The 23,328-nt window shown below is 39.1% G+C and overlaps 1 protein-coding gene across 6 annotated transcripts in view; it reads right to left on the bottom strand.

Moving 5' to 3' along the window:
- Positions 1–12,592: 12,592 nt before the first annotated feature.
- Positions 12,593–23,328, bottom strand: part of PTPN4 (protein tyrosine phosphatase non-receptor type 4) — a 197,265-nt gene continuing 186,529 nt past the window's right edge. For all 6 annotated transcript variants that reach the window (XM_044936424.1, XM_045164288.1, XM_045164290.1 and 3 more), the window contains exon 27: positions 12,593–20,452. In XM_044936424.1, the coding sequence (XP_044792359.1) occupies positions 20,366–20,452 (87 nt within the window). In that variant the 3' untranslated portion in view covers positions 12,593–20,365. The remainder of the gene's footprint in view (positions 20,453–23,328) is intronic.

Below are 23,328 nucleotides of genomic sequence, written 5' to 3'. Positions count from 1 at the left end.
CCCTAGAGGCGGGGCACGCCATTCTTAAATGGGCAATGACACCGCCCCGGAAATGGCGGGGCGGGGCGATGCTCGGGTTAAAGCGGCGATGCCGACCTGGTTCGAGAGCTGACCGCAGGTTTAAAGGGGCGCTGCCAAAGCCGGGTCCCCTGAGGGTGCGGCCCGCGGCACCCCCACGTTAGTCCTGTCACAGAGGCGGCTAACCCTGCAGACGGAGTCCGGCGTCAGGTACCGCTAGGACATGCTGTCAGCCCTTCAACAAATTAATTCAGTCAGCAAATATTTACTTGCCGGGCTGTATTCTGGAGACGAGAAGAACAGTAAGGGAGCGGCAGGAAATAGGATATTTCTGCTTAACAGGGAATGTTGCATCCTTTCTGTGTACGGAGAATTCAGGGAAGTGCCTGAGATGGGCCAGGGTATATTCTGGACAGTGGCGATACCACGGATAAACGGGGCATAAAGAGCCCTCGTAGGCCTTCAGAGCTGGCAGGAAAAAGAGAAAGTGAATGTCACCGGATAGTAAAATTCAGCACTATTCGTGGTTCTCCTTAGGCACTAGGGATGCGTGCGTGCGTGCTAAGTCGCTTCGGTCGCGTCGGACTCTTTGCGACCCCATGGACTGTATCCCGCCAGGCTCCTCAGTCCATGGAATTTTCCAGGCAAGAATACTTGGAAGTGAAAAGTGAAGTCGCTCAGTCGTGTCCGACTCTTTGCGACTCCGCGGACTGTAACTGTAGCCCACCAGGCTCCTCCATGCATGGGATTGTCCAGGCAAGAATACAGTCCACCAGGTTCCTCCCTCCAAGGGATTCTCCAGGCAAGAATACTGGAGTGGGTTACCATTTCCTTCCCCAAGGGATCTTCCCGACCCTAGGATCGAACCCCGGTCTCCAGTATTGCAGGCAGACGCTTTAACCTCTGAGCCACCAGAGATTGCCGTTTCCAATTCCCTGTGGTCTTCCAGACCCAGGGATTGAATCTGCGTCTCCTGTGTCTCCTGCATGGGCAGGCGAATTCTTTAGCACTGCGCCACCGCGGAAGCCCCAGGTACTAGAGTTAGGCATTGCTAAATGACACAGAGAAAACTAGAAGCCGGGACAGAGGCAGAGCTGGTGATCTTACACAGACTGGTAGGGAAAGAGGAAAGTCTTGGAGAGAGGGCCTGAAGGAGGTGAAGGCGCGCCCCTGCATGGCTTGCTCGGTAAGCAGGGTGGCTAGGGGTTAGGGGCAGAGGGAAGAGCCCTGGGACAGAGGCAAGTCAGACAGGACAGAACTGAGCTGAAGGGGCCCCCAGACCTTGGGCAGAGCTCCGAGGAGTTCAGGGGAGGACCTGCTGGCTGGAAGAAGGGCTTTTCCTAGGATCTGGCACTGCTAGTTTGACCCTGCACCACCCCAAGTCTGAACAGCTGGGCTTGGTAAGCACAGCTGGCTTCTGCCCTCTGCGCTGTGGGCTGGAGCAATTCAACAGGAACTGGAGTTGCCCAAAGGGCTTCACTCATCTGCGTGGCATCTCAGCTGGGGTGCCTCTTAGGAGCAACTGGGTTGTCTTGGGATCTCCAGCAGGGTATTTGAAATGACTCAAGCCCCTCAGAGTGAAAACCGAAGCTCCAAGACCTACTAAGGGCAACGCCCAGAATCACACAAAGTCACTTCTGTTCTCTGTTATTGGGTAAAGCATGTCAGAAGGCAAGGTCAGTTTCAGGGATAGGAACAAGATTTCACCTCTATTTTTTTTTTCCTAATAGTATTAAAGTTGTTATTGCTGTTGTTCAGTTGCTCTGTCATGTCCAACTCTTTGCAACCTCATGAACTGCAGCACACCAGGCTTCCCTTTCCTTCACTATCTCCCAGGGTTTGCTGGAACTCATGTCCATCCAGTTGGAGATGCCATCCAACCATCTCATCCTCTCTTGACCCCTTCTCCTCTTGCCCTCGGTCTTTCCCAGCACCAGGGTCTTTTCCAATGAGTCGGCTCTTCACATCAGATAGCCAAAGTATTGGAGCTTCAGCTTCAGCATCAGTCCTTCCAATGAATATTCAAGGTTGATTTCCTTTAGGATTAACTGGTTTGATCTCCTTGCTGTCCAAGGGACTCTCAAGAGTCTTCTCCAACACCACAATTTGAAAGCATCAATTCTTTGGTGCTCAGCCTTCTCGATGGTCCAACTCTCACATCTGTACGTGACTACTGGAAAAACCATAGCTTTGACTATATGAACCTTTGTTGGCAATGTGATGTCTCTGCTTTTTAGTATGCTGTCTAGGTTTGTCATATCTTTTCTTCAAGGAGCAAGCATCTTTGAATTTCATGGCTGCAGTCACTGTCCACAGAGATTTTTGGAGCCCAAAAAAATAAAGTCTGTCACTGTTTCCATTTACAGTATTAAAGTAGAGAAGCTTTCTTTCTCTACTTTTTAAAAATAGCTTCATCAATAAGTCATCTTTGAATTTTAGCTCAATAAAAAAGCAATGATGTAGCCATTAAAAAGAATGAAATAATGCCATGGATGGACCTAGAGATTATTAAGTGAAGCAAGTCAAAAAGACAAATACCATATGATGTCACTTATATTTGAAATCTAAAATATGATACAAATGAACTTATCTACAAAACAGAAACTCACAGACACAGAGAACAAACTTGTGAGTGCCTAGGAGGAGAGGGTAGGAGAGGGATGGATTGGAAGTTTGGTATTAGCAGGGGCCAACTGTAATATACAGAATGGATAAACAGCAAGGTCCTACTACTAGTACAGGGAACTATATTCAACATCCTGTGATAAACCATAATGGAAAAGAAAATGAAAGAAGTTAATATATATATGTATAACTGAGTCAGTACCCTGTACATCAGAAATCAATGGGGGGAGGGAAGTGGTTCATGTATAGATGAAACCAAAAAGGGCCAGGGCATGAAGCTGGGTGATATAATTATTAAAATATTCTGTCCTTTTATGTACAGGTTTACATTTTTTTCCATAGTAAAAAGTTTTTATAAAAAACTATCTGGGCCATGTACCCCATGGAAAGCTTTCCTGAGACCCAGGAATTAGATTACACTGTTTGAAAACTGTTGGTCTTGAGTGCCATCCACTCAGTCTATCAGGGCTGTCTCTACCCAAGCATTATCAGTGTTTATATATGTGAAAGCTGTATTGTACTTTTTCTGTTACTGATAAACAATGGAAACATTTCTGTCAATATTTATAAACCTGCTTCATTGTCCTAAATTGTTGCCTAGCACACTAGTTTAGAGAAAGGGTCCTCTTCTCCCATTCCGCTTTATCATTTTTGCTGTCCCCTGTCAAAGGTGGTGGGCTTCCCAGGTGGCGCTAGTGGTAAAGAACCTGCCTGCCAATGCAGGAGACATAAGAGACTCAGGTTCGATCGCTGGGTTGGGAAGATCCCCTGGAGGAGGGCATGGCAACACACTCCAGTATTCTTGCCTGGAGAATCCCATGGACAGAGGAGCCTGGTGGGCTACAGTCCATGGGGCTGCAAAGAATCAGACATGACTGAAGCAATTTAGCATACAGCATGCACATCAAGGGTGGCGTTGGGGTGAGAGAAATAGGCTGAGAAAGATTGTTATAGGTTGAAAGAAATATGAAATCTTGGTGGATGAAAACTAAGGACCTAAGTCATAGGAGGGTGTGCTCTGATCATGAAAGATTATTCCCTGTAACAATTCATCCCCTCACCAAATCCTCTCTTCAATCATAGATACCCTCTGCGACATTCCTGTTTTGTGGTGAATTAGCCCGCTAACTCGAAGGTAATGCCAACCCACCCAGTACTCTTGCCTGGAAAATCCCATGGGCAGAGGAGCCTGGTAGGCTGCAGTCCATGGGGTCGCTAAGAGTCGGACCCTATTGAGCAACTTCACTTTCACTTTTCACTTTTCACTTTCATGCATTGGAGAAGGAAATGGCAACCCACTCCAGTGTTCTTGCCTGGAGAATCCCAGGGACGGGGGAGCCTGGTGGGCTGCCATCTATGGGGTCGCACAGTCGGACACGACTGAAGCGACATAGCATCAGCAACAGCAGCAGCCCGCTAACTGCCTCCTACCTGAGACAGAGAATGTGGTCTCCTTAAACACAACTGAATTAAGTAAAAATACACTTGGCTGCAAGTAATAGAGAACACAATTAACTGTAGCTTAAAAAAATGAGGTTTTTTTTTTTTTTTTTTTCAACCCAAGTAATCTAAAGGTAGTTGGCTGCCTATAGTGGTTCAGGTCAACAGTCCTATAGAATCCTAAACTCTTACTTTTTCTGTTCTGCCATCCTTAGTATGTTGATTCTGGTTTTTATGCTTCTAGCCTACTGACCACAGGAGGGCTGCAGTGTTTCCAGCTCTTCTTTCTGAGTTTCAGAAATGAAAGGGAATGGGGAAAATATCTCCTCTTCCTGTAGCCTTGTCTTTTTTTTTTTGGCAGGGGTTGTGGGGGCAGAGTGGTGTTGCACCATATGGTTTGCAGAATCTTAGTTTCCTGAACTCTCAGGTCCACAGGAGTAAAAGTGTTGAGTCTTATATTTATAAACCTGCTTCATTGTCCTAAATTGGACCACCAGGGAATTCCTAGTAAAGCTGTGTCTTTAATTCAGGGAAGGACGTCCCAATACACCCTGTCTCATTGAATGGGATTAACTGCCTGAAATAGCAGGAGAAAGGGATACCATCACTGGTTTACACCAATTAAAATTCACACTTGGGGTTTAGGTGAGAACCTGCTGTCTCTGAGATTAAGGGCTCATTATCAGCTTCTTTAAAAAGTCAAAGATCTATTAGCAAGAAAGACAGGGTGTTATTAGGAAGAATGACTGTGGGCAAGGTGTTGAAAGTGCCAACTAGAATAACCCACTCTTGGTGGAATGGTCCTGGCCACGGAAAGATTTTTCCTCTAGTTAATGAACATCCTTACTCTAGATTTCCACCAGTATTTTAGGTCCTGGTTTTCTCTCTGGAGCCACAGAAAGGAGTGGATCCAGGTTTTGTTAGTTCTGAGAACCATACAGTTGGGGTGGGGTGGGGGGGGGTGGCTTAAGTGAAATAAGACAAATTTAAAGATTTAAAATGAGAATTAGGGTCTTGGAAGGGGCCCATACAAGTCAGGAGCCCTAAAGCTTAAACCTGATGATCTTCATGGTAAATCCGCCCACAAGAAGATAGTTGCTCTTTCACATCACAGCCCTTTAAATAATGAGTAAATGTCCCAAGTCTACAAAATCCTCTCCTTTTGTCCTGATTTCCAAGCTCCTTACTTTCTCAATTTGGCTGAACTGGTTCACACTGGTGGGGCCATTCATGCTGAGGCATCCTGAGCAGAGAGAATTCCAGAATGAGAGTCAGTCTTACTGGAGGCTAAAGGGGCCTTGCCTTCCAAAAGCCTCCATTGTGAAAAGACCCTTGGTGATTAGTAGAACAATTCAGAAGTCAGTGTGACTTCCAATAAATGGCACTGTCCTGTCTGCTTTGACTCTTGAATTGTTCACTCTGGAGGCCAGCAGCCACCATGTGAAGATACTCAAGAAGCCATAGGTAGCCACCTGGATGGAGAGAAACTGAGGACCCCCCTCCAACAGCCAGCACCCACTTGCCAGTCATGTAGGGGGGCCATGCTCCAGCCCCTCAAGCATTCCTGTGACAAGGCCCCACCAATATTTATCTGTGACTGAGTCAGAACAACCTACGTCCTGTCCCACAGAAACTATGAGCAGTAATAAATATCTGTTGCTATTTTAAGCCATGAAAAAAAGGAAGGAAAGAGAAAGAAAGGAAGAAAGAAAGAAAAGACCCTTTTGTTGTTCATTGTTCAGTCACTCAGTCGTGTCCAACTCTTTGGGACCCCATGGACTGCAGCACGCCAGGCTTCCCTGTCCTTCACTATCTCCCAGAGCTTGCTCAAATTCATGTCCATTGAGTTGTTGATACCATACAACCATCTCATCCTCTGTTGTCCCCTTCTCCTCCTGCCTTCAATTTTTCCGAGCATCAAGGTCTTTTCCAGTGAGTCAACTCTTCACATCAGGTGGCCAAATTATTGAACTTCAGCTTCAACATCAGTCCTTCCAGTGAATATTCAGGGTTGATTTCTTTAGGATTGACTGGACAGTGGAAATCAGGAAGAGTTTGTTTTCCAGACACTGGATCAGAGGAACACTAACTAGTCAAATATGCACATAAGTAAAAAAAAAAAGAACACAAAAACTCATCAGGAAATACCACTAAGAGTTTCATTAGCATACAGCAGAGTCTAGACCTCAATTCAGAAGCTAAAAGATCCAAAATAACTTTTAAGTCTATAAAATGAGGATGATACCACCTTCCTAACAGGGCAGTTATGAGACTGGCATAAAACAACTTATCCGAAAATGTTTTCAGAAGCACACAATGCTACATATAATGTAAATGTTACTGTCCAAGGAACAAAGGTACTTATGCACTGCCAGTGGCAGAGGCGGGGTCAGAAGTGTAGCAGGGTCTGTAGCCTGGACCTGGGTTCATGCACTTGCGTGGCTTCCTTTACTCAGCTAAGTTTTTCCTGAGCCAGAATCTCATGTCTGCAAGTTCACCCTTCCTCTCTTTCCAAGTATTCCTGGCAGGAGTAAGATCTTAAACTAATTCATACTAAAGTATTAGCCACACAGGCTAAAAGAAGGACACCTTAAAAGAATGGGGAGAGTTGGGGTAGAGCTGTGCAGAGATGGGACATGCAAAATAAACTGAAGTCAAATCACTTCTTCCTCCAAAGCACAAAGTCAGGCTTTTCCATACTTTTGGAGATTCAGGGGAATAAACCTGAGCATTCATATTCCATGAATCCGTATTTCATGCATCATTTTGTTCAGAATTATCTGGAACAGAACACTGCTGATCTGGTGGTAGACACGCCTTGTTTATTCTGCTAGGGAAAAAAATTCAGAAAACCCTGGATGGCTCCAGGCAAGTTCATAATATTGAGTAACAGAGAGGCAGAAGTGAAAGCATTTTCCCATCAGATTTGCCTAGTGGTGAAACCAGGATGAGACTGAGAGAAGAGGGGTGGAGCCAAGGCGCAGAGCTTCTAGAAGTTACTGTGCACCTGAGTCACCTGGAGATTTTGTCACAAGGTTTATGTCTGGGGTGGGACCTGAGAGTCTGCATTACCCACAAGCTGGCAGTTGGTGACACTGGCCATTCACAGGCTACACATTGAATAAAGAAGCCCTCAGATAACCACCCCATACCTGTGACTGCTGTGTGACAGGACCCACGAAGGTATTAGGAGACCACACAGTAGGAAGAGCAGCATGGACCATGCTGCCCTGAATTCACAAGGACAAGCACCTGTCTTTCCTGGTGTCGGTTATCTATAAGATGAGGTGAGTAAGACACATACTTCCTGAGGTCTCTTTCAGATCTTAAAATCAGTGATGCTATACCTATTTCAATATATAAGAGGATTTCATTTAATTTTACGTAAACCAAACCTCAAAATTCCTTTGAAAGGAGAATTGAGAAACACAAATTATTGTACATTAACACATAAATTTAGAATCTAGAAAGTAGTACAGATGAACCTATATGCAAAGCAGAAATAGAGACACAGATGTAGAGAAGAAGGAAGGAAAGAAGGGGTGGGATGAATTGGGAGATTAGGACTGGGACTGACATATTTACACTGTTGATACTGTGTTTAAAATGGATAACTAATGAGAACCTACTATAGACCACAGGGAACTCCATGCAATGCTGTGGTGACAAAGAGGGGGCTATATATACACATATGGCTGATTTAGTTTGCAGTTCAGCAGAAACTAGTAGAGGGACTTCCCTGGTAGCTCAGCAGTAAACTGCTTGCAATACAGGAGACACGGGTTCAATCCCTGGGTCAGAAAGATCCCCTGGAGGAAGGTAGGGCAACCCACTCCAGTATTCTTGCCTGGAGAATCCCATGGACAAGAGGAGCCTGGAAGGCTACAGTCCATAAGGTCTCAGAGCATCAGACACAACTGAAGTGACTGAGCATGCACGCACAGAAACTAACAAAACATTGTAAAGCAACTAAACGCCAATTTGTAAAAAAAAAAAAAAAAGTTTAATTTTGGAGGGAAAAAAAGAGAATCATCCATTTTAAATGCTTATTTTCCAAACACTGATTTAGAATGTGAGGTCAGGTTAAAGTTATGACAGTGATTGTTCAAACAACTTCAAACATATAAATTGGTACTATTTTTTAAAAAATAATTTCTCAGAGAATATTAACTTTGGCTGTAGAATCAGACACCTCCATTCACTAGCTACTTAACTTCCAAAGAATAAACTGTGTTTTAATTTCCTCACCTGTAAAATGGAGATCCTCAAATATAGCTCTGAGGATCAAATACAAAGGTGGGAGATGTGCCTTTTAGGGGCACTTAACCTCATTCTTAGCACAGTTAATCCCAGAGAAAGCAGTGGGAGGGTATTGGGAAGTGAAGCTGACTGTTTAGGCAGTAACCACTTCATAGGCTTCTAGGTTTTCTCAGTGATAGCAAATCTTTATTCTCAAAGGATGGATTTCATTCCTGGCAACAGACGAGTCAACAAGAACATGGTCGGTGAATGTGTTGAAAAACAAGGAGTCTGAAAGTAATGGGCTAAATAGAGTCCATGAAGGAGAAGGCAATGGCACCCCACTCCAGTACTCTTGCCTGGAAAATCCCATGGATGGAGGAGCCTGGTAGGCCGCAGTCCATGGAGTCGCTAAAAGTCAGACACGACTGAGCAACTTCACTTTCACTTTTCACTTTCATGCATTGGAGAAGGAAATGGCAACCCACTCCAGTGTTCTTGCATGGAGAATCCAAGGGACGGGGGAGCCTGGTGGGCTGGCGTCTATGGGGTCACACAGGGTCGGACACGACTGAAGCTACTTAGTAGCAGAGTCCATGAAACTGGCAGTGTAATAACCTTGGAAAATCCTCTCCTTCAGAACAGCAAACACCAAACAATAAAACATGGTCAGAATTAACTTTTTTAAAATTCTGGATGTTAACCAAAGCTTTGCAACAATCCAGAGGTGTTTATTCAAGAAAAAGAGCTGAATTTTGGTAAGAACAGTGAGTTTTATGGCATTTTGACTGGCCCGAGTCTCATCTTCTCTCCCCAGTTCCTTTGCAGCCTTAAAACCAGCAGCAAAAAGGCCACTGGAGGGAGCAGAACAGAGTCAGAGTTCCTTCAAACCCTGTCCTCAGAGAACTCTTACTTTATCTGACCTAACTCATGGCTCAAAATGAAAAGCTGGGAATAAGATGTCCAGTTAAATAAATGTTAGTTGCTCAATTTTGTCTGACTCTTTGCGACCACATGGACTCTAGCCTGCCAGGCTCCTCTATCCATGGGACTTCCCAGGCAAGAATACTGGAGTCGGCTGCCATTTACATAAGGTGTCCAAAGGGGGCTTTGAAAAGTTCTGATACATTTCTGTGAATCTTGAAGTCTACTTATGTGCAGGCCCAGCTCTGAGAACATGTTAATGTTTGAACCTAATTATAATCCCTTAGTTTTGGTTGCAAAAAACAGACCCCAAGTATATCATCTTTTTTCTGTTCCAATTCCAGTTCAGTTGCTCAGTTGTGTCTGACTCTTTGCAACCCCATGGACTGCAGCACGCCAGGCCTCCCTGTGCATCACGAACTGCCGGAGTCTACCCAAACCCATGTCCATTCAGTCGGTGATGTCATCGAACCATCTCATCCTCTGTCATCCCCTTCTCCTCCTGCCCTCAATCTTTTCCAGCATCAGGGTCTTTTCCAATGAGTCAGCTCTTCGCATCAGGTGGCCAAAGTACTGGAGTTTCAGCTTCAACATCAGTCCTTCCAATGAACACCCAGGACTGATCTCCTTTAGGATGGACTGGTTGGATCTCCTTGCAGTCCAAGGGACTCTCGAGTCTTCTCCAACACCACAGTTCAAAAGCATCAATTCTTCGGCGCTCAGCTTTCTTCACAGTCCAACTCTTACATCCATACATGACTACTGGAAAAACCATAGCTTTGACTAGATGGACCTTTGTTGACAAAGTAATGTCTCTGCTTTTGAATATGCTATCTAGGTTGGTTGTAACTTTCCTTCCAAGGAGTAAGCATCTTTTAATTTCATGGCTGCAATCACCATCTACAGTGATTTTGGAGCCCAAAAAAATAAAGTCTGACAGTTTCCACCGTTTCCCCATCTATTTGCCATGAAGTGATAGGACCAGATGCCATGATCTTCGTTTTCTGAATGTTGAGCTTTAAGCCAACTTCTTCACTCTCTTCTTTTACTTTCATCAAGAGGCTCTTTAGTTCTTCTTCACTTTCTGCCATAAGGGTGGTGTCATCTGCATATCTGAGGTTATTGGTATTTCTCCCGGCAATTTTGATTCCAGCTTGTGCTTCTTCCAGTCCAGTGTTTCTCATGATATACTCTGCATATAAGTTAAATAAGCAGGGTGACAACATACAGCCTTGACATACTCCTTTTCCTATTTCGAACCAGTCTGTTGTTCCATGTCTAGTTCTAACTGTTGCTTCCTGAGTCTAACTGTCTTGCTCATACCAATTTTTAGTAATTTTCAGGCTTTCACAAAGTTTCAGTGACATCTTTAAGAAGCTTTTGGAAAAACGCTACCCCTTTTCACACGCACATTTCATTGGCTTAGGTAACAGGTAATTCTAAATGATATAATATAGATAAATATATTTTCATATGTAGGTTAGCAAATAGACAGAACTGATTTTAGTAAGCTTCCAACAGAATTGGTAGAATTAGCAGAGCTCTGGCATAGTTGAGAGCAGTTAGTGGTGGCAAGGGGAGAACATGAGCAGAAAGCAGAGTGCTAGTACACTGAGTAGGGTATTTGAATGCTAGTTAAGAAAGCTTCCATCACAGACAGAATATTAGTAGGAATTAGAGCAAGCTTTGTGCAAGTATATGCAATTCAGAAGTCATAAAGGAACAGATTAATACATTTGTTTATAAAAGTATTAAAAATATCATGTCCTCCCCAGACCCAAATAAAGAACACCATAAGAAAAAACATTTTGCAACATATATGACTGTCAAATGACTAATTTCCAACATCTCATATAAATGAACATTAAACAACCTGATATAAAAGTGAGCAAAGGATATCAATATAGAATTTGGAGAACAAGAAATAAAGAGATCAATAAAGATACAAAAATCTATTCAACCTCTTTATGAGTGAACTGTAGGTCAAAATAAGATAATAATTCATGTATGAGATGAGCAAATAAATTGCTTGATATCAGTCTTAACTAGAATGTGGGGAAATGGACATTTTCCTAAGTTTGGTGGAAGCATAAGCTAAAAAAATCTTCTCTGAGAGCAATTATTAACATTTAAAAATGCAGGTGCCCAATGGCTTAACAATCCTACTGCTAGAAACTTCCCTTATGCATAGACTTGCAAATCTTTAATGAAAATACTTGCCTGAAGATGTTCACTGCAGCATTGTTCATACAGTATAAACTGGAAACAAATCAAGAAATTAAACTATAGCATATCCATCTGTATGATGGAGGTCAAGGCAGTGATTAAAAAGAATGAAGTAGACCTGAGTGTGTTGATATGGAAATGTTTTAAAGATGAAAAAGCAAGCTGCAGAATATATTGTAGAATTCCTTCAGCCTTAACAAAATGTATGTACACACAAATACTTGTGCAATATTTTCCGCTAGAAGACAAGAAATTAACAGAGGTTGCCATTGATTTGAGGGGGACTATTCTTAGGGGCAGGCTTCCCCAGTGGCTCAGTGGTAAAGAATCCACCTGCAATGCAGGAGACTCGGGTTAGATCCCTTCATTGGGAAGATCCCCTGGCAAAGGTATGGGACAGAGGCTTTCATAACTCCTCATGGGTCCTCATTATACTATTTGAAGCTTTAGTATCATGCACGTAAGAACAGAGGCATGGCATTTACTTTTGCCCCGGTGGCTCAGATAGTAAAGAATCTGCCTGCAATGTGGAAAACCCTGGATCAGGAAGGTTCCCTGGTGAAAGGAATGACTAGCCCCACTCCAGTATTCTTGCATGGAGAATACCATGGACAGAGGAGCCTGGTGGGCTACAGTCCATGGGGTCACAGAGTCAGACACAACTGAGCAACTAACACTTTCACTTTATTTCTAGATATAAAATTAAATGTTAATTTTCTCCAAGAAATTTTTTTATAGATGAGAAATGGCATACCTAAATGTACTTAGGGAAGATATGAGGCAAGTGGACTTCAGACACATAAAAAAAGGTCATTTACCTTGACTGACAAGGTCTTATGGTAGGAATACCAGAGCAGAGAGGCTAGTGCTGGGAGAAGAGAGGAATCTAGCAGTGGCCAGTGAAGGAGCGTCTCATCAGATGTGGTTTAATCTTCTAAACCCCTTTTAGTTCCTGACTCACCCACTCACCAGCAAATACAACCACTACATCAGTAATTCTAGAAATAAAATTTGCATTTAGCATTCTCCTAGTCTATGATCACCCAATAATGAAAATAACCATTGTTTGAAAAGCCCAACAATGAAAATTCCCATAAAATAATCTTTAAAACTCTTATACTTAAATTACTAAAGCACATCTTTATTTTGCAATTGAACAATTTAAAGTCACAGCTAGAGTTTTTTTCACGTTGAACCTGAACAACTATTTCTCAGTCAAAATGAATTGTGGCCAAGAAAATACGTATAATGACTGCATTTCACATAAATTGCTTTCAGGGTTAAACAGTTTCAATGCAAACCAACATTTTTATCCTGTTTGCTGTTAGTACATAAAATTCATTGCAGGAATTCTAATTTTTCACAGAAATTAAGACAAATCCACAAGGTCTTTCAAGCACACAGTAAGCTGCAGTGACAAATGCACAGAATGCATAGTGATGATTTCAAATAACCCAGTGTTGACCAAATTCAAGTTTACAGATTTTAAATGAACTATATGATTCTTTGTCTCCTAATTACGGGAAACCATATGGAAAGAGGTATTTTTGTGAAACGGGGGAAGAGAATTTAGAGTTAAGGGGCTAATCCCATTTAGCTACTAGTTCAGTACAACCAAACGTGAAATGGCAGCAAACAATGTAAAATCATAATCTAATTAGAAAATTAACTAGACTTTTAATTAGGTGACTTTTTGCCCTTCATATTTACATATAGCACCTGTTACAAGAAAAAAAATTCCAAATTGAAACAGTCTCTACATAGAAATACTATTTTTAAAACTACTAAAAATATCACTGATGAGTCTATCGTATACTATCTGTCCTAAAAATTAAGCCTACACTGTAGAAGATAAAGACTAGCTTTTCTTATTTGAAAAGATTACAATATGTGATGTAATTGCAACATCCTGATGCTGCTGGAACCCCAGGCTGGACAGTTTTTATTTGCCTAAGCACTAATACTCTAATGACAGAAAAGGAAAACAGCTTAATGTAAACTTTTAGTCTCTTAAATCTTGCCCTTCAACATGTATACGAAGTGTCAGAACTCTGCCCCTTGCAACTTACTGGTGGTGAAGCACTGACTCAACACCTAAGTACAACTCAAAACAAAACAAATGGACTCCAGGTGTTCATTATGTAATGTACAAAAATGCAAAGCAGAATGCTTTTAGTGAACCAAATGTGGCTGAAGCTAGCTGAGAGAACTGAGAGTCCAGCAAGACTGTCAACTGGGTAGCGTTTATTGTACCAAATAAATTACAGAAGAGTGGCAAAGCTAAAATCACACAAGTTACCTTTTAAATATCAAATGATCAAGGGATCATTGTAAAGCATTTAAACGTGGGTCTAATCCAATGAGCTCTACGTGCTAATGTTATATGTTTCCATATTTACAAGACTCTAGGATAAATTTTATCTTTAAATGTATAAATTAAGTCAGTAGTAAGCTTGAAATAAAGTGCTATTTGAAATTCAAAAAACCAATTTCAGCAATGAAATATGACCTACTCTATTGGATATTAGAAAGCTTGAGTAATCTTGTCAACTAGCTGAAGGGTTGGCAAAAAACTGGAACACAATTCAGGAATAGAAATGAAGAAGCTTCTTTTAGTAACAGGTAAAATGGGTTCAAGTGTGCCTATAGTGAATTTAGGGAAAACACAAATCAGAACCTATTTTGGCCTAAGATTGTAGGGCTGAGTCTCCTTACTGATTTTATGGTGATAATTTCATGCGGCAATGTGACATTTTAGTTAAGATTATCAGATTATCTGCTAAATTTTGGAAACTCTCAGGGTTGAGGGGGCCTGATATTAATTTTTTAACAACTGTAACAAAAATTAATGAAGGGAAATATTACATCACAAAGACTCTACTATAAATGGAAGTTCAAAAACCTTTTTTACCTTGGAGAAATGGACTGGAGCCCAAATAATGAAGCCCCCGCTGAGTCAAGCTCAGTGCATGATGAATAATAAATACTACCTTTCAAAGAAATTGTTGAACAAATTAATCATGCCTGTTGGTTTAAAATGTAGAGCTTTTTTTTTCTTCTATTCAGCTAAATTAATAAACCCTCAGCCATATAAGACACCACTGCTATAGGTCAGAGTTGGGCTCAGTGGTTTTACCTGTCCAAAATACTGAGAATGAAAACCCGACTATCTGTCAGGGCCTTTGCACTGATTTACTGTGGTGAGTGTTAGCCACAGTTTTCTGGCTTCACCGAAGTCACATACTCCAGACTGTTGTCCTCGTCTGTGGCTGAGACAGGGACGAAGCCCGAGAACTTTCCTTCATGGTAAACACATGCAGCAGAATGCTTACTCTCACACACATACTCCCCCACAACCCCAGAAGTCTATAATTTAATGATCTTATACTTAAAAACAGTATGCACACATTTTTTGGGAAAATTTCTATTCTAGAGCTAACACAAAGCAAAGTGAAAAAGAAGGTATTTGAAATATTGAAATATGCTTCAATAATGATCATTTTTTATAAATAAAGTGACATTTTCTTCTAAAATTGCATTTTGTATAATGAAATGGGAAACACTCCTTCTTTCCTTTTCAATTCCTTGCTAACTTTTTTTAAAACAAAGCGTATCCTTACCCTTAAGATTAAGTCTTAATTCTAGTAACATTTGAAAGATACATTCATTTCTTTACAGCATGAAAGACATACAAATATCTTTTTTTTTCCTTTTTAAAGAACAAAGCAAAAGAAGTTAACAGTTTCAATCTTTTGTCCATAGAAAAATATTTTCTATATCATTTACACAACAATAGGTAGGAAAATTCTACAGTGTTTAACTGAAACTTTCTATGAGCAAAACAAGGCTTTCAAACATTTTCATTCTTGTACTGGTTTTAGGAACACATTAGAACCTCTTCCTAAAACTATAGTCTTAAACTTGCAATATTGCTAATACCTTTCACTGTGTAAATTAAAAAAACAAAACAAACAAAAACTGGTTTACTTATTTATTCACTGAACCCTGCCTAGTCAGCATTGATGGACTGTACCCCAGTACCCCTGGCTGCCCAATCAGCTTAGATTACGACAATAAAGATAACAATGACCACAAAACTTTAGAAATCAACAATAAACTGTAGAAAAAGCATACAAATAAGTAGCAGCAAATTTAGATATGGGAACAGAAATAACTATTTGGTGTCTACCCACAACAATTTCACCCAGATTATAAAAATAAAATGTGTCATTTCTCACTGAAATAGGGATTGTTTTTGATAACATTGTAAGGCTTACTGTAGGAATTGCTACTGAGAAAAATGAAGTCTGTGTATAGTAAAATGTTGTGTTGAAAACAGTTGTAGATATTGTAAAGTAAGTTAATCCCCAAAAGTACAATTTTGAGATTAACTTCATGAGCTCTCTGTAAAATTGCTGAAGTTGCCTATTAGCAGTTAGCCCTCAAATAAATTTTGCTATTATACAAATTCCTTTGGAGCTATACAATTCTCTAAAAACTTTATAAAACAGTTGCTACAAGCTGTGTTGTTATCACACTGAGACACCAATAAAACTTTGCCAACAGATCAGGAATTCTGATACTTGATAAAATTAATCCAATGGGTTTTAAAACATATTTTACTTAGAGGAAACACCAGGAAAAAAAATGGTTGCAGAAACTGTAGTTGGCTAGGTGAAGCAAACATGAGAACCAATAAGCTATATTAATATAAAGCAGTTACTTTGTTGATGTGGCCGTTTACATACAGAAGTTGTGACACAATTTATCTTTCTCTTGTATTATTAAAAGGTATTTGTTCTAACAAATATTTTCCTTAATGTAAATGACTTAAATGCAAATTGATCAGAACTACAAAATAATTACTACAAAATAAAAGAGGTGTAAACATATCCCACATTATTGTGGTATAAATAATTTTTATGAATTCAAAACTACTTTGGCAACCTTACCATCAGAATATCTTTAAATATTCAAAACACAGATATTACACAGAACATTGTTAAAAATCCTTATTTCCTTCTTCCTTCCTGATTTAAGATTATAAAACAAATATAAATGCTTTAATTCTACATGTTCACATTATGAACATAATTTATTTAAGTGGACATACATTCGAAATCTTCGTTCTATGTTTCAAGTGCTTTTAAAAATCAGTCTTCTAATTTGCATTTTCGAATGTTTTCACACTGCATGTACATCAGCCCAAATACTTGACAAAAGCTATTGTTTAGTCAGGGAAGCATGACAAGCAGACAGAGTGGAGCCCTAATTAGATTGCTTTTTAAAGCCTACTTGTTTTCTAAATTAAGTAAAAATACTGCCTGAGTATAATTCTTGAGCTGAAATAGACTAAACTTCACAAGAATTTATGATATTCACAAGTTACCTATAGTAATAGAAGGTGAGCCTTGATAAAATCTTTCAAGTTTCTTTCAGCTCTCAGGTTGTGGTACATCTAGTGGAGACGGGAGACTTTTATTCAAATAGCTGATTAGACCTGGCTAATCACCTGCCAACAGATTATAAACAACTCCCATAGTTAACATAATCCTTTACCCCTGTTTGTATCAGCCTTGGTGAAACACACAAATGCATAATCGCATAAAACATCTCTATGTGTATATACTAGTACTTGAAATCTTCAAGCAACTGTCATAATGGCTTAACATATTTTTATACACTCGAAGTCAGTTTTTATATATAAATTTTCTCTTTACTCTTAATCAACATGGTCAACCCTTTCCGCCCTCCTACTTGTGCCAGCAGGCTGTACAAAGGAAGTGAATTCTTACGCTATTTACTCTGCCTTTATTTTGAATTATGCACTGATTTAATAAATACTAAGTGTTCTTCTTATGAATGCAGTTTATTCCAGAATATTCCTCAACCTGTGTACACAGTGCTGACACAAGTCAGATGGTCAACACAACACCTACAAAGAACGTGGTAAAACCATCCTGAATCAGAGGCAAGGTTTTTTACAAACATTCTTAGCATTTACAAAAGTCCTTTGATTCACCAGGACCTATTTCCAGTTGTGAGAATAGCAACATTGATTTCTTGCACATGTGGGTTGTTTGGGGGAGGTAGGGTTGGCTGCTGGAGAGGGGAGTAGTTTAGATACAAGGAATTTGGCATTTTTGTCATACACTATTACATTGATATGAATGGAACCTAGAACTACTAAGTGTACAAAAACTGGGATTATTCCTAGAACTCTACTTAGATTTATGAACAGATCAAAAACATTCCCAGGCAGGGAGTCCCCTGGAAGTCCAGTGGTTAGGAATTGGCTCTTTCACTGCCATGCACATGGGTTCGTTCCCTGGTTGGGGAACAAAGACCCCAAGGCGTGGCCAAAAAATATCAGGCATAAACTCTTATTTGTTAGGTAAACAGGGAATCACAATTAGCAATGTTTACTTTAAAAAGCTGTAGGGATAATTTAAGTTTAAGATCCTAATAAGTATGTCTTTGAAAAAGGATATTTTCTGTACATAAAAATACTGACAGGGTGTAGCTCCCAGAAGAAAAATTCATATATGAGAAATTTAAAGGTAATTTAAAATTTTTAATATATTATCATTTAAAAACTGGCATTAATGATTTACAAAGGCAGCAGTGCTTATTGTCAATAAATGATTAGTTACTTTCCAAAGTGTAAATGTAACCTTAAGTCAAAAAACATGACACCACGATCTGCTTACATCTATACAACTTTACCTTTTTGTCTATGGTTGTCATATTCTGTCCATATAGTTAGGATAGGTTTTCTTTTTAATTCAGGTAAAAAACTACTGCCAAAACAGTTACTAATTATGTACACTCCCAACATTTTACTTTTTCACATTTCACCTTACCATGATGTCATATAGCAGTCTAAATCACACCTATCTGTTGGCAGAGAATGGAATGTTCAAATAAGACTGTGTAGCTATTTACTATCTTATACTGTCTTGACTGTGAAATTCAGAAATAGATACAAGAATTTCACTTTGACATAAAGGTTATGCTTACTTTTCTCTTTTAAAAAAAAGTAAAATATTTTAATACAACAATGTATTTGGTATTTTGTCTATTAACGTTTAGGACTTAACTTCCTAAGATTTACTATTATAGATTTTTAACATTTGAAATAACATCATTTAGATTATACCAAAGATTTAAAAATGTACATTTTCCCGCTCACACTAAATGATGTTCCAAAATATCTACCATTCAACTGTAAATTTTATCAAGACATACAGAAATATTCAGAAACCACTAGTAAATGAATCTATTTTAACCATAATCCATATAAAGTAATTTTGTAATGTAACATTTCAATAGCTGAGAAAATTCCCACTTATATTAAAACTGGATAATTTTAAAGTTCTATTTCTCTGAGGACTTAAAAAGAAAAAAACAACGAAAAAACCTGAAGAGGATAATATACACACTCTTATCAGGTCCTCCACCAGGCTGGACAATCAAAACTCTCCATATTAACATGCTTATAACTTAGTAAGTATATATAAATTGGAGTAATTGTACACAAAATGACAAGAAAGTCCTCATCTTAGCTGTTGAGGGATTACATTTAGAAATAACTCAATACTGTTTTATTCCTTGTTTGTAGTATCCCAATCAACAGACCAGTGTGAACAAAGCTTGACAAGAACCGAAATGAATGCTAAAAAGGGATAATTTAGTTAGTGATAGAAACAAGTCACAATTAGCTGCTTTAACTTTAGCTTATTCATATGTTTAACTTCAAAGTGTATATTAGGTGCCATTTCTAAAGGTAGGAGTAAAATAAATATGAAATTTGAAGAATAAAGCATCTTTTAACTTCAGCTGCTAAACTGTAACCCCTGTCCCTCAGGAAAGGAATGTGCAGATTTTGAATAATTCCATAGCAGCAGAGCACTCACTCAGTAGGTCACAAATTATCTTGGCTTCTTGTGGCAAAATACAGGAATTGAGTAAGAAATAGAATTTCATTACCCTCCTTTGACTGCATAACTCTCAATACGAGAAGCCATTTTAAAAATGGTGAACTGATTCAAAATGCATAAAACTGTAAATGTACAATATACATACATACCTCCTAGTAGGGTCAAAGGAGTGCCTTTTCATTAGACATACAAAGACGTCGCAAGGCACTTAAGGGGTTAAGACACAATGCATGCATTCCTTTACATCAAGTATGTGAAATCACATGATTTGGAATAAGCCAACCTTATGATAAATGTAAGTTACATTGTTAAATTCAAGAAAATTTGTAGATTCATATTTATACCTTCTATAAGATGCTGGTAAATGGACAATGTGCAGCATTTCCTGGGAAAAGCAAATTCCACTTTCTTCTTCCAAACAGCAGGTCTCTATGGGGGGAGTGTAGGGGAAGATGTGCTGCATCCATAGGCAGTGTATTGGCTAATATTGAGAATGATATTGCTAACATTTAAAAAGTAACATCTGGTCATCAGTATAGTAAGAACACGAATCACTGGGAGACACCAGAGCTGACTCCTGATGTTCAATGCTTTTTGCTTTCAAGATACAGGTATACAACAGAGATGCTGAGAATTCTGAGCCTTGTTTGTGGCAATTCTACCAGAAGGGGACGGCATGGCACCACCACAAGATGTCATAAATTACCCTGAACATACTCAGTTATTCACTATTTGTTTGGAGCAAAGAATGAAATAGTCTTCAAACACATGAATTATAGATTTTGAGAGAGTGACTTTTTCTTTAAAACATAAAGTGCAACAGTGCTGAAGTTTTCAGTTTTTGTTAGTTCTTCTTTTTCGTCTGTTTAGATGCCATTTCCTGTGAGCAGTGTTATGGCACAGTGACTATAATGGAAAGCAATTTCCAATACATTTCCCAGACCTTTGCTTTCTTATTTATTTGATGATGTCGTTAAAGGTTTAACAAATCCTTCTTCATAAACTTTCAAGATAGCTTCGCATACAAATCTGTATTGACTCTGAAAAATAAAATATAAAAAACAGACTTGATCAGAAAGACTAGAAAATAAACAAACAAAAAAGACAAACATCTCACCTGGCTTTCTTATACAAGAAATACAAAGTAAAACTGCACGGATACATAATTTTTCACTAAGACTGGCAAAAAAAGTTTGACAACATATTTTGTTGGCAAAACTCACTCATACATTGCTAATAGGAATGTACAATACTATAAGCCTTATGGGTGAACACCTGGCAGTATCTAACAAAATTACATTAATTTATCTATTGACCCAGCAATCCCACTTCTAGGACTCTATCCAAAAGATAAACTAGAAAAAGAAATTGAAAATATTTATTCATAAATGAGGCTATTCACCGCAGATTTATAAAAACAAAAAAGTAGAAGCAATTCAAATTGTCATCAGTAAAGGGCTGGGTCCGTAATCAGGTACATTCTCAAAGTCGGTACTATGAAATGGAAAGAAAAGGAAAAAAGTCTACAGAATATTACAGAATGATTCCAGGATATTTTGCTAAGTAAAAAAAGGCAAGACAGAGAAAAGTGCATATATTATCTTTATTAGAGAAATGGGACAGGGATATAAACATGTACCTAACTCAATGTGTAAGAAAACAGAGAAGGAAGGACAAATCATTATGGCTTGCTATAAGAAAAGGAATCAACAGGGTGAAGGAGAGAGATAGAGATTAGACTTTATTGAATATACTTCCTTCTTTCATAAATTTCACTTTGGAATCATGTAAAGACATTTCATAATTAGAACATGAATTTTAAAAGCCTCAATAAACTGAAAATACATAACATATCCATGTATGTATCTAGTTGATGGCATAACCACACAGAAAGGAGCTATTTCAAAGGACTTTGAAACAATAATTTGACTATATATCTTTTGTAGAATATATATTCCAAAACAAAATAACTGTGGAAAAGAACTGAAAATTCTCTTTGGTAATCATACTGTTTGTGGTGTTAGCTTTGTTATTCTGAGACTTTGTTGGGTATTGTGTAATAAAACAAATGAGTACTTGTGACATGCTACGTCTTCCATTTCCAGTACCATGGAGAACCTGCACTCTTGTTAAAGAAGAAAAGGGACAAAGATGTTAAGTAGAAAATGGTAAGTGAAAACACTGTGGTCTGAATCTGTAGAGGAAGCACCAGTATTAACTCGTGATAAGTTTGTTTTCCCTCTTCTGGCAACCAAAGATTTTCAGAGACACATACTGACACTTAGCCAACAGCAATAAAAATCCCTCAGAAGGTGGTCCCTAAAATAATTCCCCAATAAAAAGGACCAGAACTTTATGGAGAAATTACTAATGCTAAGTCTGGAACAAGAAATGTACAAGCTGGACATCTATACTGATAGCAATAAGCTATCAAAGTCACTAGCTCTTAACATAAAGGCTCAGGAGCTAGAATGAACAGTTTCCCAGGAACCAAAAATGGAATAAATTATGCATATTTAAGAAAAATAATTGCAATGGGTTGAAATATATCACACACGTTTAAATACATGAATTCAAAACAATACCAAAACAAACAAAAGTAAGTGGTTGCCACTGGGAGAGGCCAATGAACCAGTTCATTACATTAAAAACTTGTAAGTAAAGGGAAAGCATCAAGTATTTATCTTGCCTTTCCTATGCAGACTGTATCACCAGTTAACCAAACAACAGATGAGAAGTTTTAAAGAAGTATTCCAACTCTTTTAAAGAAGTATTCCAACTAATAAATAAAAAAAGGAATAACAGAATATCATCATTTTGCAAGCCAAATGGATAAATGATGCAGACACTGATCACCCAAGGCTGCTACCATCACAAAAGGGAGGCAGACACATCATGTGTCTCTCGAAGGAAGAACGTAACATCACTGAAGGTGCTATAGGCTACAGATCCATTTACCAGGTAAGACAGAGAACACCACCTTGTTCCGTCCAGAATGCAACCAGCAAAACCTAGACTATGGGAAAACATGCAGCACAAACATCCTGGTTTGCTCATCAAATAAACTGCAAGATAAAGAAGAGAGATTGGACTTCTCTGGTGGCGCAGTAGATAAGAATCCTCCTGTCAATGCAGAGAACATGTGTTTGATCCCTGGTCTGGGAAGATTTCACATGTGGAGCAACTAAGTCAGTGCACCACAACTACTGAGCCTGCACTCCAGAGCCCACGTGCTGCAACTACTGAAGGCAGAGCGCCTAAAGCCTGTGCTCCGCAACAAGGAGAAGTCACTGCAATGAGAAGCTCATTCGCTGCACCAAAGAGTAGCCCCAGCTCGCCACAACTAGAGAAAGCCTGCACAAAAGCAACAAAGACCCAGTGCAGCCAAAAAAAAAAAGAGAGAGAGAGAGGTAGGAAGAAGATACAGATTAAAAGAGGTTTAGGAGACAAAGACCAATCAAAATATGTGGACCATATTTGAATCTTGGCTTTACACAAACTGTAAGAACAAAATCAAAAACTTATTATGTATGATATGATCCAGCAATTTGACTTCTGAGTATATATCTTAAAAGATTGAAAGCAGAGTCTAAAAGACACTCATGCTCACATTCATGAGACATTCATGCTCACAGCAACATTAGTCAACAAAACCTAAAAGTAGCATCACTAACTCAATAAACATGAGTTTGAGCAAATTCTGGGAGATAGTGAAGGACAGGGGAGCCTGACATGCTGCAATCCATGGGGTCACAAAAGTTGGACATGACTTAGCAAATGAACAACAACAAAAGGTGAAAATAAACCAAATGTCCAATAACGGATAAAAGGATAAGCAAAATGTGGTATACACATACTATGAAGTATTTTTCAGCTTTAAAAAGAAAGGAAATTCTGCCACACAACATGGATGAGC

This window comes from Bubalus bubalis, chromosome 2 (assembly GCF_019923935.1).
Source record: "Bubalus bubalis isolate 160015118507 breed Murrah chromosome 2, NDDB_SH_1, whole genome shotgun sequence".
Classification (NCBI taxonomy): Eukaryota; Metazoa; Chordata; class Mammalia; order Artiodactyla; family Bovidae; genus Bubalus; species Bubalus bubalis.
This window is presented reverse-complemented; position numbering and strand designations above follow the sequence as displayed.